At 44.8% G+C, this 21256-nt stretch overlaps 1 protein-coding gene across 1 annotated transcript; it reads right to left on the bottom strand.

Moving 5' to 3' along the window:
- Positions 1–11014: 11014 nt before the first annotated feature.
- Positions 11015–19910, bottom strand: TMEM97 (transmembrane protein 97). Its single transcript, XM_083172212.1, has 3 exons — positions 19735–19910; positions 13352–13496; positions 11015–11497 (listed from the first exon to the last, which is right to left on the bottom strand). The coding sequence occupies exons 1-3, from the start codon at positions 19852–19854 to the stop codon at positions 11247–11249; spliced, it is 516 nt and encodes a 171-aa protein (XP_083028338.1). The 5' UTR covers positions 19855–19910; the 3' UTR covers positions 11015–11246.
- Positions 19911–21256: the final 1346 nt, after the last annotated feature.

The raw sequence follows: 21256 nt of genomic DNA, 5'->3' as shown, positions 1-21256 counted from the left end.
TGTCGACCTAGAACTGTGTCGACCTTTCCCAATGTCGACCAAACGGTGTTGACCTAAAACTTGCTGTAGACCAAACGATCCCAACCCTCCTGCAGGACCACTAGCTGCAATTTGTTATAGGCAAAACCAACCCAATTATTGTTTTAAGTGCGAAAGCAAAAATTGGCGCACTGCAATTTCAAAGCCATTCAATTTTGCCTAAATGTTTTATGCAAACAAAAATGTTAAATTATGTAGCATTGTACTTTCTTATATTTTATATTGCTTATTACAAATATTTTTATTGCGGTGGTGGCAGTGGACTGTTCAGTTCCACTTAAGCCAGATCAAAAATATATGCTTTGCTTAAATGTATTAACAATATACCCTCATCCAAGTCTGACATGCTTGTTTTTATTTTATTCAAGGTAAAATGTACTGTATGTAATCTGAAAGTGACACATAGAGATCGCGACAGCTACAGTTAGAATTAACTGTTTGTCTTTTTTTTTTTAATGCAGTGCCTTACGTGTATGTGTTTTTTTCTGATTTGACTTTATAAAGTTGCATTTGTTGACATTCTCAAATTGTGCCAGTATTAATTTTACTTTGTGAATTGTGTCCGTTTGTACAGTACACCTTTTTAGTTCAGGCTGCATTTTACCTACTAGTAAGCCCACTCAAAGCTAATGCTTCGAAACCTGTACACACGTGCACAAACACTTGCCTGTTTGTGCATGAGTGAGAGAAAGAGATGTAGTTTCACTCACTGCCAACATCGGCGATACCGATTCGATATCGACAGCCGGTGGGTGCCGACATCAGACAGGGAGGAAGGAATGGCTTGCTGGTGGAGGGAGGGGGATGCTGCATTGAACAGCATGGAACGGCCTTTAGTCTGGAGATCGAAGCAGAAATAGACTTGCCTGCCGAGTCTATTTCTGCTTTCGATCCCGATGCCATGGGGAATGAATGCAGCTACCACTGTTCGATTCAGTGTCATTTTCTATAGTCCAAATCGAATCGAAAATTACACTGAAGTGAACCGTGTGTACACAGCATTAGAAATATTCTACCTAATAATAACAATAACATGTACACGCACTGGAAGATTGAGGGGGGTATTCAATGTTCCAATTCAGCGGAAAAACTCAGTTTCTGCAAAGAATAAATGGAATTTGCATTCCATCTATTCAATGTGTTTCTAATTTTCGGAAAAATCCAAAAATCGGAATAGACGTGGATCTGCAAATCTGCGTCTTTCCGTGAAAGTGGGCTCTAACTGGTCATTTACTAAGCATTCATGTTTCCCAATGGTGAGGTCATTCGTGTTTGGCTGCCAAGTCATCCTGCATACAGTAAGCTGGCGCTTACTCGGACACCTGGGTCCAGTAAGTCTGATTCCCTCAAAGCAGACCCTGGACCCATCACACCTTCAAAACATTTAAGGACCGGCACCAAGTGACACCCCTGGTCCGCCGCCCCCCCCCCCCCCAAACAGAACAGGGGTGGCTGTATAGGTCTTGTATCATCTTAGCGTCATGGACCCCCCCACCCCCCAAACAATGAATATGTACACAAACCGTTGGGCTTGTGTCCAAATATGAATTAGGCCTATTGTATGTTATGCTTTTAAACATTTATATTATAGGTAGAATGTTAATATTGGCCAATGACTTGACATGAGAACATGGCTAAAAATTGGTCTGTTAAGATTTTGTGGGAAAGACTGACCTTATGCCTGTGCATTGGTACAGCTACCATTATACTTTATAGTAGCACTAACCAATGTGCCACCTGTGAGCACAAAGCTACCTAGTCTTTGATGCTTGTAGTTCCACACATTTACTAAGATGGGATGTTGCTGTGGACAACCAATCAGAAACTACTTTTACCCCTTTCAGACATACCACCCGGGATTTTAAACCCGGTGCGCAGAACCCGTGATTTTAGTCGACCCAGGAATAGCCATTCAGACATATGATTTTTGCGTATATGTCTAAAAAGGGATATTATTTATTTAGCACCTTCTAGAAGGTGAGAGAATCTGATTGGTTTCCCATGGCAACATCCCATCTGAAATAGAACTCCCATCCTTATAAATTCCCCTTGGGTGTTAACACTCTTATTACCTCTCACCTATGTAACACTTAGCACATAACTGCTGTTTCTTACTAATGTAACACTGTAACCTCTCACTAGTGTGATGCTTTAGTGTAGAGATGGGCAAAACGGGTCACTAACGAGAGCTGTGATCCAACAGATCGGTCTGTGAAAAGATCCGGATCTTTTACGCTGAACGTCGGCTCGCTTTGAAAGAAGTGGTGATTTGATAATAAAGAAGCATAATTTGTTTTACAATTATTTTTTACGGTACTTATGTAATATCTGGGCTCCCGGTTTTCTTATGAGACCTTGTCCCCTCGCGGGGCTCGCCACGCTTCGGGCACGGTGGCTCGCTGCGCTCGTCACACTATATAAAATCAACTCCATGCGTAGTTGGATAGTAGGGGTATGAAAAAATGGGGTGCATTTAACATGGGAGTCCAGATAATACATAAGTACCTTTTTTACCAATTTTTTTTTTAAACCGTGAGCTGAACAAATAAGAACATTCATGACCGAGTAAAACTGATCGATGGTTGGGTGCAGAATCGCCATCGATGGCATCTGCACCGATGGCGATCCCTAGCAGCAGCAGCCTTGTTATTCTTTCTTTTACTTGCAGTCACAGCACTGTACTCAGTCTCCAGAGTTAGTACATCTCAGCTGCCACAGGTGGCAGTGCTGAGATCAGGCAAATGTATTGTAATGAAAAACGAAACTGAAAGTAAAAGAACGACTGGTCACCTTTTTGGGATCAGCGGCTCCCTCAGTCTTTTATGGGATCCGTTCAAAAGACCCGCTTCGTTCGCAAACGCCCCATCTCTACTTTAGTGTGGTTAACTTGTGCTGGCCTGGAGGCTCCATGTCTGGTTGTGGTTGGTGTGCCCACAATTTAATGTAAAGCATCTCAGATTTACCCATGTTATTTGTAGAGTTTATTAGAAGTACTCTGATTAGCAGTGAATTTTCTTTTTTCCCTGTCTCAGTATGGTAGTACCTATCCTTATGTTCAGAGTTAAGGTGTGCAGTCCAATGCACCCCCTGCCACAGTGGAACTCTCCTGCCTCAATAGATTGGACCAGGTTCGTATTTGGTCAGATTTGGGTTTTTATTTAAAATTATAATTGTAGTATTTAAAAATACAAGTATTTATTGACTATGAAAGATCAATTGATTGGTACAATATAACCTAAGTAAACATCACAAATGTATACAGATAAGTAAAAACTGACCATCTGAAACCGTTACACACTTCTAATATCTTCTCTAAAAGACCATTTTAGTTCACAATATATGTAAGTGCAGGCAAATAGGTCTGGGGCATAGTTTTTATAGTAATTGACAGATCTGAACTAGCTTTGCTCATCAATGACATTCCCCTTCCTCCCCAATCCCACCAGGTATCTCCTGTAGGCATAACACAGGAGAATGCTTAACAATGCAAAAAGTATGTTCTGAGGGAGAAGTATCAGCCACTGAGACTGACACACTGGGGTTTATTTACGAAGATTGGAGTTCTTTTTGACATCGGTTGCTATGGGCAATCAGAATCTATTTCTTATTTATATAGCACCTTCTAGAAGATAATAGTTGCCCATAGCAACATCCCACCAGAAATAGAAGTCCCACCTTGGTACATAAACCCAAGGGAGTCCAGACAGATTACAGGGGTGCAGGCAACAGTTAAAATATTTGTGTGGAGTTATTTTTGGTGACTTCCCCATATCATACATTATAAATTTAGAGAATCCTTACAGCATAGTTACGAGAGCTAAATACGCCACCTCTGAGGTGAAGTACCGCCAATGACTTCAGAGGCTGCTCCATAGACCAATTTACTCCTTAACAGAAAGTGAAAGCAAAATGATCTTTTTAAAACTTGCTGCATATGGAGAGGGAGTTGTGAAGACAGAGATAGGAGGAAGAAGCAGATAATTTTAAACCGTCTTTTCTCTTTCGTCCAGTCCGGTGACACAGCTAACCTTGGGATGTAGAGGGGTCCGCCAGGAGCCAGGCACCTATGCTTCAATTCTTTGGAAGCAGGCTCCTCCCTTCTGCATCCCATCATGCTTCAGTTTCGTTTAGGTGCCCACAGGAGTGGGTGCAATGCTGAGTGGCTGCGCAGCAGCCACACTTTTTCTTTGGATTTTTAGTCAGAAAGGCTTTTATTTTTTTATTAACAGTTAGCTTAGATGCAGGTTTTGCCAGCGTGTGACTTCTGTTGAAGTCAGTACACGCTGAGAGCGCAACAGGACGCTGACAGAAGCGCGTCCTGTCAGTGTTCTGTGTGCAGAGAGGGACATTTACTGAGGAATGTGCGCTCTGCACAGCGCTGAGCTCCGCTCAAGCGGAGACCTGTCCTGGGCTCCGGGGGACCCCATCCAGCGCCTTGCATAGAAGGGGATCTTGGGGACGGGTCCCCCAGCGATGGCGGCCGCCATCTTTAAGAGTTTAGAAGCTGAAATCCTCCAGGGGAGTTGAAGCTTCTTACAGGACGCCCAGCGTTTCTGGGCAACTCCAAGTGGTCCCTAGAGGGGGAGTTACTGGAGGTAGAGAGACACAGTGGGAGCGCCTGTGTGTGAGTTTGGCGCCAAAAGACGGCGGTTACCCTCACTGAAGGGAGACTTGGCTTCTCCCTTTGATCCTGGCGCCATTTCCCGTGCGTGCTGCGGAGCTGAAATAGACAGACCTGCTGAGAAGTCTCTCTGGAAAACGCTTCCCCCGCTGAATACTGGCAACAGATACAGATAAGTACACTGTGTGCATTACTCTGTGACTTTGCCTGAACGTTAAACAGTATTGTTATATTCTGATATTAACATGGCGGACGAGTACAGTTCTGTTGCTGGGGGGGAGCGCTGGAGATGTTTTATCATTGCAAAAAAATGTAATGTAAATTTATCTTGTGAACAGTTGGACCAGGGGGAATTGTGCCCTTCCTGTGAAGCTGTACCCTCTGGGTCACGGACTCATAGCTCAGGTGGAGCTGAGCCTGAGTGGGCTGTAGCTTTGGGACAGTCTGTCAAGGCTTTGACAGAGGCTTTAAATAAGCAGAGGGGATCTTTGGTGGGATCACCGGGTCCTATACCTTCATCTCAGGGATCTTTACCCTTTCACAGGGAGACCCTATATGGCTGCAAGCTATGCAGAACACGGCACAGGGTGTGCATAAAATGTCTTCTCTTTTAGAGCAGTTCACAAAAGTATCTGATGATGTCATGTTTAGACAGAGTTCTTCTATGGCACCTCCGTTAATTGCAGACAGATGATGGAGTTGATGAAGATGATTTATGTTGGTCACAGGGGGAGGATATAGATTCTTCTACCTCTGGTATTGAAGACCTCATTTTGACTGTTAAACAGACTCTGGATTTGCCTGCGGAGGAAAAGGCTGCTGCACAGTGTGTGTTTATAAGGAGCCGTAAAGATCCTGTATCTTTTCCCTCTGATAAAGGCATGATTGCCTTATTAGACGAGGCTGGCAAGTCTCCGGAGAAAAGGCTGGTAATGGCAAAGAGGTATGCTAACATGTATCCTATACCTGAGGACCATGTTAAGATTTGGGAGAAAGTTCCATTAGTGGATTCCTCGGTGGCGAGGTTATCTAAGGCCACGGCTCTGCCAGTGCAGGGTAGGGCGGCCTTTAAAGATCCAGTGGACAAAAAGGTTGAAGGCTGTCTCAAGGCAGTTTGTGAAGGTGTTGGTTTCACCATGCGGCCTATCATTGCTTCGGCTTGGGTGGTGAAGGCCAGGATCAAGTGGGTAGAGACTTTGGGGAGTCTTCTCCAACATGATGCAGAGGTTTTTTCTCTGGCAGAAAGTACATATGTGAGGCTAGCGAAGAGGGTGCCAAGATGGCGTCCAAAGTTTCGGTCACGTCTGTTACGGCTAGGAGAGCTCTCTGGTTGAAAGCCTGGGAGGCTGACAGTGAGTCTAAAAAGTCTCTGGAAATTATTCCTTTGAAAGGAGAGTTTTTGTTTGGCTCAGAGCTGGATGAGATTATCAAACAGACTACCGGGGGTAAGAGCACTTTTCTCCCCACTACCTCAAAGGCGACTGGATCAAAGTTTGGAGTGTTTAAGCAGTCCTTTCGTCCCTCCTTTAGAGGGGGAGTTACTGGCAGAGGTCAGTCAGGTCGTGGACGTTTCCAAGCCAGCAGGGGTAAAGCGTCTAAGTCCAATATTGGCGCCTTTGCTAAGAAGCATACCGCCAAGGGGGAAGATAAGCCCTCTGCATGACGGGGCGGAGACTCCCTGTTCTGGAATCAGAGTAGGGGGTCGCCTCCTACACTTTCAGGACAGTTGGAGGGTGACCACGGAGGATCCGTGGGTACTCTCGATTGTTTCAGAGGGATATCGAATAAAACTCAGGGGTCAATCCCCTCACAGATTCCTCCCCACTCCCTTACCGAAAACCGCATCTCTCAGAGCTTCACTTCTGGGTGCTGCTTTATCTCTAGAGGAGAAAGGGGTAGTTATACCTGTCCCTCGAGAGGAAAGGAGAAAAGGCTTCTATTCGATACTTTTCTTAGTTCCAAAACCAGACGGGTCTTTCAGGCCCATTTTAAATTGGAAATCTTTAAATGCTCATCTGTGGGTGGATCAAGCGTCAGTGGATATTCGAGATGCATATCTCCATGTCCCGATCCACACAGATTTCCAGTCTTTACTCCGCTTTGCAATTGGGGGAAGACATTGGCAGTTCCAAGCACTTCCGTTTGGACTTGCAACGGCTCCGAGAGTATTTACCAAGGTGATGTCCATCATGGCTGCAGCTCTCAGGTTAAAGGGGATAATTGTTATTCCTTATCGGGACGATCTGCTTTTCAAAGCAGAATCGGCAGAATTGTTACAGGTTCACCGGGAAGTGGCGACACAGTTTTGAAAAGTCAGGGCTGGATTTTAAATTTACCAAAATCCCAGTTGACACCTACACAGAACTTGAAGTTCTTGGGGGTGATCATAGACACACATCTTCACAGGGTGTTTCTCCCAGAGTCCAAAGCGGTAGAGATTCGACTGAGGGTCTTGGAAATTCTACAGGCCCCAACACCATCGGTGTGGCAGGGTGTGAGATGGCTAGGAAAGATGGTGGCAACTTTCGACACCTTACAGTTTGCCAGGTTCCATTCCAGAATTTTCCAGTGGAACATCCTAGCCTGTTGGTCAGGGAATGCCAAGAGAATGAAAATGGAAGTTCTAGCCCTGTCACCGGAGTCCAGGGAGTCCCTCTTGTGGTGGACGGATGTGGAGAACTTGCAACTAGGGAGATCTCTCAGGTCCTGGGATTGGCTGATCATAACGACCGACACCAGTCTAAGGGGCTGGGGAGCAGTAGTTTCTTCATCTGAGATTGCAGGGCCTTTGGTCAGTAGAAGAGTCGAGACTACCCATAAACATTTTGGAGCTGAGGGCAGTTCTAAATGCATTACTCCAAGCGGAATCCTTGCTGAAAGGGTCTCCGCTGAAAATACAATCGGACAATGCGACAACAGTGGCTTATTTGAACCATCAAGGCGGGACTCGCAGCAGGATGGCGATGGCGGAAGTCTCCAAGGTTTTCAGCTGGGCGGAGACAAACGTACCAGCATTGTCGGCGATATTTATTCCAGGAGTCAGGAATGTGGAAGCGGACTTCCTTAGCAGGGAATCTCTTCAGGAGGGAGAATGGTCCCTTCATCAAGAAATCTTTCAGGAGATTGTGAGTCGTTGGGGTCTTCCGGACATAGACCTGATGGCGACAAGATCGAACCGTCAGGTTCAGAGATTCTGTTCCAAAGTGAGGGATCCCACTGCTTGGGCAGTAGATGCCATGACAGTTCAGTGGGACTTCCAGATGGTATACATCTTTCCTCCATTTCTCATGTTGCCAAGAGTGTTGAGGAAAATAAAGAGTCAGAAGGTACGAGCAATTCTGATTGCTCCAGACTGGCCCAGGAGGTCTTGGTACTCCACTGTACTGAGGTTGTCGAAGGATTCCTGGAGGCTTTCTCATCGACAGGACCTGTTGAGCCAAGGACCGTTTCTTCACGAGGACCCAGGTCGTCTCAATTTAACGACGAGGCTTATGAAACCTCCTTATTGAAAAAGAAGGGGTTTTCTGATGAGGTCATCCAGACCATGCTGAGAGCTCGTAAGCCGGTGTCTGCAGCTAATTACCATCGGGTGTGGAAGATTTACATCAGATGGTGTGAGGGACAGAATCTTCACACGTCAAGATTCAAATTATCAAGACTTTTGAATTTTTTACAGGATGGTTTTTCATCAGGCCTTAGTCTGCAATCCTTAAAGGTGCAGTTATCGGCCTGATCCATATTTTTTTCAAAAAAGAGTAGCCTTGCTACCTGAGATTCAAACCTCCTTACAGGCAGCCGGTGGCGCCTTGGGACTTGTCTTTGGTCTTATCCATGTTACAGAATCCTCCTTTTGAACCATTAAGATCTGCGGAGTTGAAGTATGTGACGTGGAAACTTACTTTTTTGTTGGCCATTGCATCAGCCAGAAGAGTGTCTGAGTTGGGTGCTTTGTCGTGCAAGTCACCGTTTTTGATTTTTCATGATGACAGGGCTGTGATGCGAACAGTCCCTAAATTTCTACCTAAGGTAGTGTCGTCTTTTCATCTGAATCAAGACATTGTACTTCCGGTGTTTTCTCCCCCAGAGGGGGTTAAAAATAGGGACAAACTAAAGAGATTGGATGTGGTTCGCGCCTTGCGAATAATACATTGAAAGGGTGAAGGACATTCGGAAATCGGGTTTGCTCTTGGTGCTATATGATGTGCATAAGGTTGGGTGGCCTGCTTCGAAGCAGACCATCGCTTGGTGGTTGAGATCTACCATTGCTTTTGCCTACTGTAGAGCAGGTCGACAAGTTCCGTCTTCGGATAAATGCACATACCACCAGGTCGGTTGCTTCCTCCTGGGCGGTGCGCCATGGGGCTACGGCAGAACAGTTGTGTAAGGCTGCCAACTGGTCCTCTGTTCATACCTTTACCAAATTTTACAGGTTTCATGAGTTCGCGTCGGAGGACGCTTCATTTGGACGGGCAGTGATGAGAACTGTTGTTCTGAGCGTACCCTCCCAAAGGACCGGCTCGTGAACGTCCCAAGGTTAGCTGTGTCACCGGACTGGACGAAAGAGAAAAGGGGATTTTTGTAAGAACTTACCGTTCGAACCCCTTTCTCTGAGTCCAGTCCGGTGACACAGCGATCCCTCCCTTACGCTCAGTTAAGTGTACCGTTCATGTGTTGCCATGTTATGGTTATGTTATGTTGCCTTAAAAGATATATGCATATATATATAAAAGATGTTCAGGCATTGTTCTGAGTTATGTATCCTAGTGTGCTCTTGAAGTTGAACTGAAGCATGATGGGATGCAGAAGGGAGGAGCCTGCTTCCAAAGAATTGAAGCATAGGTGCCTGGCTCCTGGCGGACCCCTCTACATCCCAAGGTTAGCTGTGTCACCGGACTGGACTCAGAGAAAGGGGTTCGAACGGTAAGTTCTTACAAAAATCCCCTTTTAACTAGTGTGTGTGTGTGTGTGTGTGTGTGTGTGTATGTATGTATGTATATATATATATATATATATATATATATATATATTAGAGTGTAGACGGCGGCACTCCCAGACTGGGAAAGAATACAACAGATGCCCAGCTTGTGGTCAACGTTTCAGTGCCCGTGCACTTTTATCAAGAACAGCAGATAAAAGTGCACGGGCACTGAAACGTTGACCACACGCTGGGCATCTGTTGTATTCTTTCCCAATCTGGGAGTGCCGCCGTCTACACTATCCTAAATATCCCCCACTGAACAGGAGGGGTCACTACGGAAGGCATCGGGCAAGCTAATACCACAAAAATATGCACTTATTTGCAGCAGTGGCTGCAGCATCAACAACCGGGGGTGGGATCAGCACTTATATTACATACATTTTCACATATATGTTTACATGTGCTAGCAGTGTGTCCGATATTGGCAATGGCACTGTATATCACATGGTGTATTAGGTTTCACTCACCTAAGCCTGTTCCTAGAATCTCATTGGCTAGGTTTACATTATTCTGGTGGTGGGTTTAGGAGAGTGAAGCCTAATGTGGAGACCCAGGTTGGATGCTGGCTTTCAAAGGTTATTGCGTGTTACATACAATAATGTTTATCACACGTATGAGTGTACAAATATACTCTATGAAAATGACACAACAGAGGTTTTCCCACTATTTTCCCTATACTCCCTGTTACGGGTGTGGGACAACCAGTAGACAGCAAAAAGATCGACATGTATGAAGGTCGATGTGGGTTTAGGTCGACAGTCAAAGGTCGATGTGGGGTTTTTAAAAAAATTTTGTTCTGAATGTCAACACAGTCGACATGGACACTAAAATGTAGCACCGTGTCCCCTCGCATGGCTCGCTATGCTGCCAAGCTTCGGGCAAGGTGGCTCGCTATGCTCGACACACTATTTTATTCTCCCACCACGCCCTAGTGGATGGTAGGGCATGAAATACCGCCTGTTGGCACATGTCGGCTCCAAAAAAAGTGAAAAACCCCATGTCGATCTTTTGACGGTTGACCTAATGAATGTGTTGACCTAAACCCATGTCGACCTAATGGTTGTCAACCGTTTTTTTTTTGTCTACCCATTGTCCGGATACCCCTGTTACCACATGCAAAGGGTCACTTCTGCTGCGTCACTTTTCCAAAAACTCCTCACTGTGCGCGAGGTCACTGCAGCATCTTCACACTGCGATTACATCACATGCACAATCTGCCGCTAATCGTCCCTTTGCGTGAAGATCAGCCGTTATGCACAAACATGAATTAGACCCATGGCATAGTGAGGAGAATGTAGCACAGCATTGTGCTCGGCCTCTCCAGCCAATTAAATGACGCCATCATTCCTATTAATATTATTCTCCTACAGATCAAGAAACTGGACATAGTTGTTTATATAATTGTGTAGATCTGCAAAGGGTACAAATTGGTTCAAAAGTAAAACAAAATATAAAAATCCACAAAACGATTATTTCCCTTAGAAAAAAATTAATGCACATTTGTTTTTGTTTTTTTACAGTCATTATTTATAACGGTCTAACTGAAGGTTGTGGTCGGGCGGTTTAGTGTATTCCATCTTCTAGTCCGTGGTCTTCCAAGCCATAAATTTACTTCTTCTTTCGCTTTTCTTCTTTATAATAGCGAGGACTGAACAACATGGTGAGCAGTATAAGTAAGGGAATCACCAGGTAGGGGGCATAGACTGCGACCAGCGTCAGGCGCTCTTGCTGGCTTGGAGGCTCCAAGTGGTTTGTTTTTGGAAAGTCACCGTACAGAAGCTGTGCAAGGATGGGCAGCACTGTTGTAGCGACATGAGAGGAGTAGACAATGGCAGGAATTCTTATCCACCGGCAGCCACCTACACCCAAGACAAGGCGAAAAGAGCATCGGAGAATTAATCTTCGGCACTAATCAAGATTATTACAGCCTTTATTAGTTCAAAGTCAAACAAGAATTACCATCAGCAAGTGATTACAGGCAGTTCAATGTGCAAACAATATCACTTGCCCTATTAAACAGTAAAGTGAGATACAAATAAAATCTGTACTAAAGTCAATGCGCACGTCTTAAGCTGTGTACACACAGGGCGAGTTATCTAAGTGACATAGTCAAAATCGCTTAGAATGTGTCCCTGCATCGTCCCATGTGTACATGGCGGGCGGTAGTGATGCGTGGCCCCACGCTGTCGCTATCGCCTGGTCAGATAGACACTGCAGGCAAGAATATTCTGCAGTGTCTATTAGGCTGTACACACAGGATGCTGCTGGAGATTGCAATAATCTCTTAGTCAAAATCTCCCTGCTACAGCCCGTGTGTGTGTGTACACCCCTATAGTCTGCCCACCTACAGGAGAATAATGCTTGTAAATAGAACAGAAAATGTCAGGGGACAGGGCTACCATTGTAAAATATAAGTTATATTTACCAGAGTTCTGTAAATGTACCAGTTTAGCATTAAACACATTTTGACAAACTCGCACATGTAAGAAGATGCAAGAACATGCAAACTTACATGTTTCCCACAATCCCACAACTCGTAATGGCCAAACTTGCATCTGAGATGTTTTCCAAAGGAAAACCTATAACTCCGCTAATGCAATAAGCACGTTGTCGTTTATTTTTCATTTATATTAACACTTTAAAAACACAGGGACATGTACAGATCTCACTGATCTGTGCATGCAGGGTTAAGGCGTCCGCATGTGCTCCGTGTGTTTTGTACTAAATCGCATCGCATCTAGTTCAAACGCATGTGATATGCTAAAACAGCAAGCGATTTGAACGAGATGCAATGCGATCTAGTACAAAAAGTACGGGCTGTACATACTTTTTATACTTTGCAATATGATGTGCGCGGAGGGGGGGGGGGCGGGTGGGACGCACCGTGGATGGGCACCTTCAGACTAATGAAACTCACATTACAAGGTGCTAGTTTCATCACTAATAAACTCATACTGACTTGCACTTGTAATAGCCTCATACTCAAAAATGTGTATGATATACTGTGCAAAAAGGTGCAAGTTTGTACCCACAAGAAAAAAAAAAAATCTCACACCCTATTATTATATTTAGCCTCAAGGGTCCAGTACAAATAAAACAGAAAGCATGCCCCCCTCTCCTCAACATTCACCCTCACACTTCTGGAGCCCTCGTTTATGAGTACCTTTACTGCATATACAGCTACCAAACAATGTATCTGATGGGCTGTACTGCAGGGTGCCACGTAATCAAGCGAGCCATGCTACAAATCGCATGTAATGTACCACAGGGACTAAAATCACGTGCGATGTGCACCGTACTGCCTGCGATTCTGATAAATCTATAGTGCAGCCCGTGCCATCTGCAGGCTCAGGTACAATGCTCACTGGACTGCACATAGCTTTGGACCTGGTGTCAAACAAACTCATGCGATTTTTACACTTTTCATCCTTTTTTTGTTGAATTCACATAAAAAGAGCCCAGATGGCCCTAGTGTATGTGCACATTAAGAGAAGGATGGGCCCAACCCAAGGCACTGCCAGCACAGATGATCATTGCCATGAACCACTTCTGATTCAGTCTGCTGCAGACACATCCCATTTAACTCTGGGCCCCGGACTATTACACTCTCTTTACTTCCTTGATGTCAGCTCTGCATAGTCCGCCATAAGTGTATACAGGTTAAAATGTAAATGTACAGTATATATTCCTTATCGGTGCAGTCAAATACCCACCTTTAAAGAAAGCATATGCAGCCACAGGAAAGAATGGAAGTTGTACAATGGCTTCACAATATACAAAACTCTTAAACCATGGTGGCGGGTTCATCATAAGGTGGTCATTAAAAGCGACTGTGTACCACTTCATCAGATCCAGCAGCTGAGGACCAGGACAAAAAGGGAGTGTTATAAAAATACAGTGCTTAAAAGGATTAATCAATATCAAAAATAGGTTATATATAGAAAATGCCACCTTCCTAATGTATCCTTGCATAATCAATTCTACAGATAATCATTTTATACACACTACCGTTGGAACGTTTCTGGGGTTTTTTTTCAATGAAAAAAAACAATAAATGAGTCAGAAATACACTCTATACATAGTCTATACATTGTTATTGTGGTAGATGACTATATTTGCTGCCAACGTCTGCTTTGTAAAGCAGTATCTTCATAGGTGTATAGAGGCCCAATTTAAGCAACCATTACTTCAGTGTTCTAATGGTACATTGGGTTTGCTATTCACGTTAGAAGACTAATGGATATTAGAAAACCCTTGTGGTTAAAGGTTAAAAATGTCAACTTGGAGACAATTTTAGAGAACACATGCATCAATCATCTTTGCAATAACTTTTTACAGTTTAATTCTATAAATATTTATCAAGTGTTGACATAGGAGGGGACTGATATTTATCCGAGCTGTTCATATTACTCCTTATTTGTTACTTTTGGGGAATCCTAAGTCCATGACCCCCCTACATGATATCACTTTTAATTTTTTTTATTTCATTCTCCCGTAAACCAAAAATCTGCTAACTGCTTCTATCCCATCAACCTGATGCACATTCCTCTCTTGTCCTTGCCCCTACACCCCTCCACAAATCTCCCCACTTCTTTTCATGCCCACTTTTCTACTTCTATCTTCTTTGTCTCTAGTCTTTTATTTTTTCTCTCTCAACATTATATCGTACCATAACAATTTTTGCTTTAAGCTATAAAAAGGTGCCCATACACGTTACAATTATTGTATACAATATTGCATCTCATCGCATCTTGGTTATGCGATGAGATGAGATCTAGTACAAAATGTACGTGACTCGCAAAACCGAGATGCAATATTGTATACAATAATGGTAACGTGTATGGGCACCCAGGGCCGTTTCTAGACAATTTAGCTCCTAGGGCGAAGAAAAAAAAAATGCGCCCCCCCAATACATAACATGGGATAATAGAAACCGAAATAGGGGGTGTGGCATAATTTTAAAAGGGGTGTGGCTTAATGTGAGGCGTGGTCTAGCAGGAAAACAATTACCTTATATCACACTTTTGCAACCTGCATGACCAGACATTGGTTGCTGCAGGAATTGTTATTGTCCTCCCGCACGTAGGTTGGCCGGCTGAAGGCCACACACAGTGACCTAGTACGCCTCACAGATCAAGGCCAAACAATGACAGGCTACTTAAATCATTATACACAATTTATCCGTGATGCCAATTACACATTACGCCGTACACTGTGATGACGATTACATATTACGCCGCACACCGTGATGACAATTACACATTACACCGCACACCAAGATGCCCATTAGACCCCACACTGTGATGGCAATTACACAATACTCCCCACATCGTAATGCCCATTACACATTATGCCCCATGTGCCGCTGCCGCACAACTGATGCCGTTTACTAATATGCCCCCACAGTGCCAGATATGCCCCCACAGCGCCACACATATGCCCCCACAGTGACACAAATATATGCCCCCACAGTGCTACACATATGCCCCCACAGTGACACAAATATATGCCCCCACAGTGCCACAAATATATGCCCCCACAGTGCAACAAATATATGCCCCCAGTGACAGAAATATATGCCCCCACAGTGCCACACATATGCCCCCAGTGACAGAAATATATGCCCCCACAGTGCCACACATATGCCCCGTGACAGAAATATATGCCCCCACAGTGCCACACATATGCCCCCAGTGACAGAAATATATGCCCCCACAGTGCCACAAATATATGCCCCCACAGTGCCACAAATATATGCCCCCACAGTGCTACACATATGCCCCCACAGTGCTACAAATATATGCCCCCACAGTGCCACAAATATATGCCCCCACAGTGCCAAACTCACTTTGTCTATGCTGCTTCCGAGGGGAGGGGAGCGCATCCTGCCTCTCTCCTTCCCCTTCAGTGTGTGTACCTGAGCTGAGCCGTCAGCCATTCATATCTTGCGCCCGAGCTCTGATTGGCTGACAGCGGCAGCCCAGTGACTTGAGCGAGGGGACGGAGAGACGCATGATGCGTTCCCCTCCCCTCTCCAGTGTGTAGTCGGGCCGGCCGGGGAGACAGCGGCTGCGGCTATGGCGGCTACGGGGTGTTGGGGGGGGAGACTGCCGGGCGCCCTGGCTGTTTCAGAGGCGGACAAGCCGTGCGGCGCCCCGGGCTGCTGCACGGCTTGTCCGCCTCTAGAAACGGCCCTGTGGGCACCTTAAGTACTACAAATTCCTTTAATTTTCATGGTTGATATAGCTTATGTTTATTCATGCTTATACATTACATTTAAAAAACAAAACAAAAAACATGGATACTGGTCAATTGAAATTAGATACTTGTATTTGCTCAAAGCTCGCATTCTTTCCTCATCCTCTGATTGGAGTACATCATATTGACAGTCTGCTATTACTCACCTCATTGACCTTACTTAAGTACTACAAAATGTAAAACTTGCTATACTACAAGTTATGTAAAATTGTTGTCTATGCTATAATGTCATACACAATTTTAAATTCCAGAAATCAAAATAAAAATTATTCTTATAAAAAGAAAACCATTGTGCAATTATGATAGCACAGCTGAAAATGGGGTTGCTCATTAGAGAAGCTATAAAACTGGCCTTCGTTTGAGCTATCTGAAGCATCAGTTTGTGGGTTCAATTATACTCTCAAAATGGCCAGAAAAAGAGAACCTTTATGTGAAACTCAACAGTCTATTCTTCGAAATGAAGGCTATTCCATGCAAGAAATTGCCAAGAAACTGAACATTTCCTACAACAGTGTGTACTACTCCCTTCAGAGAACAGCACAATCAGGCAGAGTCCAAAGAAAAGTGGGAGGCCCAGGTGCACAAATGAGCAAGAAGACAAGTATATTACAGTCTCTAGTTTGAGAAATAGATGCCTCACAGGTCCATAACTAGCTGCTTCATTAAATGGTGCCAGTGTCAAGTCCACAGTGAAGAGGCAACTCTGGAATGCTGTCCTTCGAGGCAGAGTGGCAAAGAAAAAGCCATATCGGAGATGGCCAATAAAAAATTAATAAGGGCAAAAGAACACAGATGTTGGACAGAGGAAGATTGGAAAAAAGTGTTATGGACAGACAAATCGAAGTTTGAGGTGTTTGGATCACACAGAAGAACATTTGTGAGATGCAGAAGAGTGCCTGACGCCATCTGTCAAGCATTTTGGAGGTAATGTAATGGTCTGGGGCTGCTTTGGTGCTGGTAAAGTTGGAGATTTGCACAAGGTAAAAGGGATTTTGTATAACGAAGGCTATCACTCCATTTTGCAATGTCATGCCATAACCTGTGGACAGCGCTTGATTGGAGCAAACTTCCTCCTCCAACAGGACAATGACCCAAAGCACACCTCCAAATTATGCAAGAACTATTTAGGGAAGAAGCAGGCAGGTGGTATGCTGTCTGTAATAGAGTGGCCAGCGCAGTCACCAGATCTCAACCCCATTAAGCTGTTATGGGAGCAGCTTCACCGCATGGTACACAAGAAGTACTGTACCCATCAAGACAATACAATTTGTGGGAGGTGCATCAGGAAGCGTTGGGTGTAATTACCTCAACAAATTAACAGCTAGAATGCCAAAGGTCTGGAATGCTGTAATTGCTGCAAAAGGAACATTCTTTGATGAAAGCAAAGTTTGAAGGATAAAATGATTATTTCAAATAAAAATCATTATTTCTAACCTTACCAATGTCTTGACTATATGTTCTATTCACTTTGCAACTCATTTGATAAATAAAAGTCAGTTTTCATGTAAAACACGAAATTGTCTCGGTGATCCCAATATTTTCAGTAGTGTAATTATACATTAAACACATATTAAAGCAAATTATTTTAACTTGTTTAATGCGTCCTAATTACCGTAAATGGGTTATTGTATTTTTCACGTCACTCGAATGGGATATTTACTAACTATGTAAAAAATAAAAAAATATGGGAAAACGCTTCATATTCTCTATCTGCTTATCTTATTTAATCTAAATTCAGTATTAGAGATGGTCCCGGGTTCAATGGTTGTAGTTAATGTAGTGATAGGCAATTTGATGCAGTTCAGGAGCTGAACCAGTAATACCCCCTTTCATGTCGCACCTCAGGGGGGTTGCTGGGTTGGTGACATGTGGACCCAGGTTGGGGTGCGGTGTGAAAGCACCTGTTTATAACCCAGGTAAACAAACCCAGCAATTCAACCCGGGTTATAAGAAGGGTTAAACCCTGGTTGCCCTCTGTATAATGGGCGACCCTGTTTTAATGTGAAAGTGTCGGACCCCAGTCAGAGCCTGAATCGCGATACTGTCTCCGACCCGGCCTTGCAATGTGAAAGGGGTACAAGTGGGTTGCACATTATCCATAGTCTCTGTAATAAGTTAACTTACAGGCAGTACTCCCTTGCTCTTCCACTGGCTGCTGTGTGCCCAGCCCCCTCGTTACTCCTCAACCCTCCAATCTGTGGCTAACCTGCTCAGGGAGTCAAAATGGTAAGTGACTGTGTCTATCAGTGTGTCTGTGTCAGTGCTGGTCTGTAAGCTTCTGTTCATGTGTCAGTTTGCCAATATGTCTGTGTGTCAGCAGCTGTCAGTGTCATCCTAATTTTTGTGTCAGCCTCCATGTATCGGTGTGTCAGTATTTGTCAGCATCTGTCATTGTGAGTGTCCATCTGCATACCAACCTCTATGTGTAAGTGGCTGTCTGTATGTCACCTCTCCCTTCATCTTAAAGGAAGTGCCCCTTCTGAGTGACCAAACACCATTCTCCTAAAATAGACAATAAATACCTTTTAAATCTCTATACCCCTAGTTCAGCCATGGCTTACAATCGATAACAAAGCTCAATATAAAGCAGAAAGGAGCTGGGGGCCACAGCTGAAGGCTCAGAGAGCCTCATGTATGTCATCTGTCATGGTAGAGCTCCCTCTAGCACAATTCCTGTTTTTGCGGCTGCAACCACGTCTCCTCTACCCTTCAGCTGCGGTTATAAAGGTACACAGTCAATTTGTCTACACCAAAAGGCACAAGGCCGAATTGAGTTGTTCATGTTTTTTGTGTGTCAATTTGTACATTTCATCCCTTGTAGCTTAACTGAATGTATTGCTTCACTGGCCAGTAGCCTTGCTGCGCTTAGTGCACTTTATCTTTCCAATTGGAGTCCACGTGGGTGGTATGAAAAGTCCAAAGAGAAAAGGAAAACATTTCGAAAACTCAACTGGATCTTTTCATGTGTGGAGCATTTGGTGTTGATCTGTCAACCGCATACCTTCAGCATCTGCGGCATCTTTCCCATATGTTGGGTACAGGATCGCTGCATGCTAAACTGATCTGCACCTGTGATTTGACAATATGTGATCCCTCTAGCTGCCATGACTACCCTACCAGTCACCGTGTTATCTATCCTACCCAGTACCCCTTTCACAATGAGCGGATAACCCAGCTTATTGTGGAGGCAGGCCAGCACAACCTGGGTCCTGGCTCAGTATCAACCCATGTTGTGTATCCTTGGTCCGTTACATGGGTTGCAACCAGAGTTAATCCGGTGTCCAAACCAGGTACTGTAGGTTTCAGTGTGAATGGTCTGACCTGGATCACACTAAAAGAAGCGAGCTGGCGGGTCAGGAGCACGGATGTTATCCTTAGGCTGCATGCAGACCAGACAGCATAGCATACACAGACCCTGAAAGGGTGAAAGGGGCGACCTGCGGATAACTTGAGTCCAAGATGTGGTGTGATAGGGGCATGAAAAGCTGTAACACAGGATGAAACTGGTACCTAAAATATGTTTCCCCTGCAGTAGGTGTTAGGGCAGCTGTATGCAGCAATCACAGTGTAAGGTCATCACCTGTGCCAAGACCATGGACAGCGTCTGCTGTATACCACCTTCTGCTGCCCCAGTTATAATGTATGGTAATGTATATGTGTAGGGGCAGTAAGCAGGTAGCGTTCCCTACAGTATAGACAATCCCCATACAGTGCAGGTGTACAATCTCTGCTAGCCTGAGGCGGCGGCTGGGTGGGTACGTGTGCCATATGGCAGGACAGGTGCTACCCAGCGCCCACAGACAGGGCAGCAGCAGCACCTGCGAGGTATAGTACTGACCTCCTGCGGGTACCAGCTGGCAGGCAACACGGCCTGCAGGTCCACAAGCAGCGTGATGGGAATGTGGGAGAGGAAGTAGAAGCCGAAGACCCATTCCAGCAGTCGGGTGAGAGAAGCCATCGCAGCGGGCACAGTGGAGTAGCTGCAGCAGCAGAGACTGCGGGGAGGCACCGAGACCCAGCTCACAGTCACACCACTGGCCAGCCAGCTCCTCCTTTCACTCCCGCCAGCCAATCACAGCACGGCCTGGCAGTTCACCTCCTCACGTGAACCCGCTTGTCAGAGTCCGAGAGATGCTTCTTGTGAGCAACCAGGAAATAGTACTAAAGTTGTCATATTTAAACTGGTAACTACCGTAGGCTTCTATGGGCGGTGCGATGGTATGCAGTTCCTGGGCCAACAATATGCAGTCCCTGGGTCTACAATGTCTATGTCGACAGTCACCGTTTACCACTAATGGACGACAGTGACTAGGTCAGTACCTAAGAATGGTCGACATAGCCTAGGGCGACATTGAGAGAAGGTCAACACAAGCTTAAGGTCAACATAAATGTGGTCGACATGAGTTAACTTTTTTTTTTGTCTTTTTAAAGGTGATTTTTCATACTTTACTATCCAAGTGGGCGTAGAATAAGAATATAATAATGTGCCCAAAGCATGGCAAGCGCAGCAAGCAATGCGAGACAGACACCAAACAAAAAAAAAATTGAAAAACTCACATCGACCTAAAGCTTGTGTCGACATGTCACCCAGGGTAGGTCAACCATTATTAGGTGTCGACCTAGTCACCGCCAACCATTAGTGGTCAACCGAATGACTGTTGACCTAGACCTTGTCTTTCATCTATACCAGGGGTGGGGAACCTCAGGCCCGGGGGCCGTAGCTGGTTTGAGTGGCCCTCACACCCGCCTGGCAGCTTTGCCGGGAGTCAAGTACAGGGGAATTCTCGCGAGAGGTCGGTAGTTCTCGCGAGATTCTTCTTAATCAACAGCAGCTGGAGCGTGGGACAGCTGCAGCAGGACAATTTGTAAGAGAAATGTTTAAATATGGCCCCCGAAGGCTTTTTTCCCCATACAAATGGCACAAAAAAGGTTCCCCACCCCTGATCTATACCATAACCTATGCAATATCAGATCTCCCCTCCCTGCACTCTGGCTTCCTGCATCTTTGATCAACACCAAATGCTCCACACATGAAAAGATCCACTTGAGTTTTTTGAAATTTTTTCCTTTCCCCCCAGCGATGATAGTGAACATCGCTGTCCATACATACTGGGCATAACCGGCCAGTGTGTATGGACCTTTACTTTGAATCAATAAAAGATCTGAACACAGATATAAGATCCCACTTGCAAAAATAGCAGTCTATCCATCATCTTAGAAGCACCATCTAGGTTTCAATGGGTGGTAGTAGTGATGGCCATCGTTGCCATTGCCATCGTTGGTTGCCATCAATGGCAATTCTTCAACTGGCCATCGATAGTGCTAAACTATGCAATGGATGACCATCAATATTTTTACAT

Source organism: Crinia signifera, chromosome 2, assembly GCF_055691185.1.
Source record: "Crinia signifera chromosome 2, ASM5569118v1, whole genome shotgun sequence".
Taxonomy (NCBI): Eukaryota; Metazoa; Chordata; class Amphibia; order Anura; family Myobatrachidae; genus Crinia; species Crinia signifera.
This window is presented reverse-complemented; position numbering and strand designations above follow the sequence as displayed.

Excerpts from the sequence above, each read along its gene's own strand:
- TMEM97 (XM_083172212.1), bottom strand. The coding sequence starts at position 19,854 with ATGGCTTCTCTCACCCGACTGCTGGAATGGGTCTTCGGCTTCTACTTC. Across the intron at positions 13,497-19,734 it reads CCAGCTGGTACCCGCAGGAG|CTGCTGGATCTGATGAAGTG; the intron begins GTCAGTACTATA and ends CCTGGTCCTCAG. Across the intron at positions 11,498-13,351 it reads TGCATATGCTTTCTTTAAAG|GTGGCTGCCGGTGGATAAGA; the intron begins GTGGGTATTTGA and ends TCTTGGGTGTAG.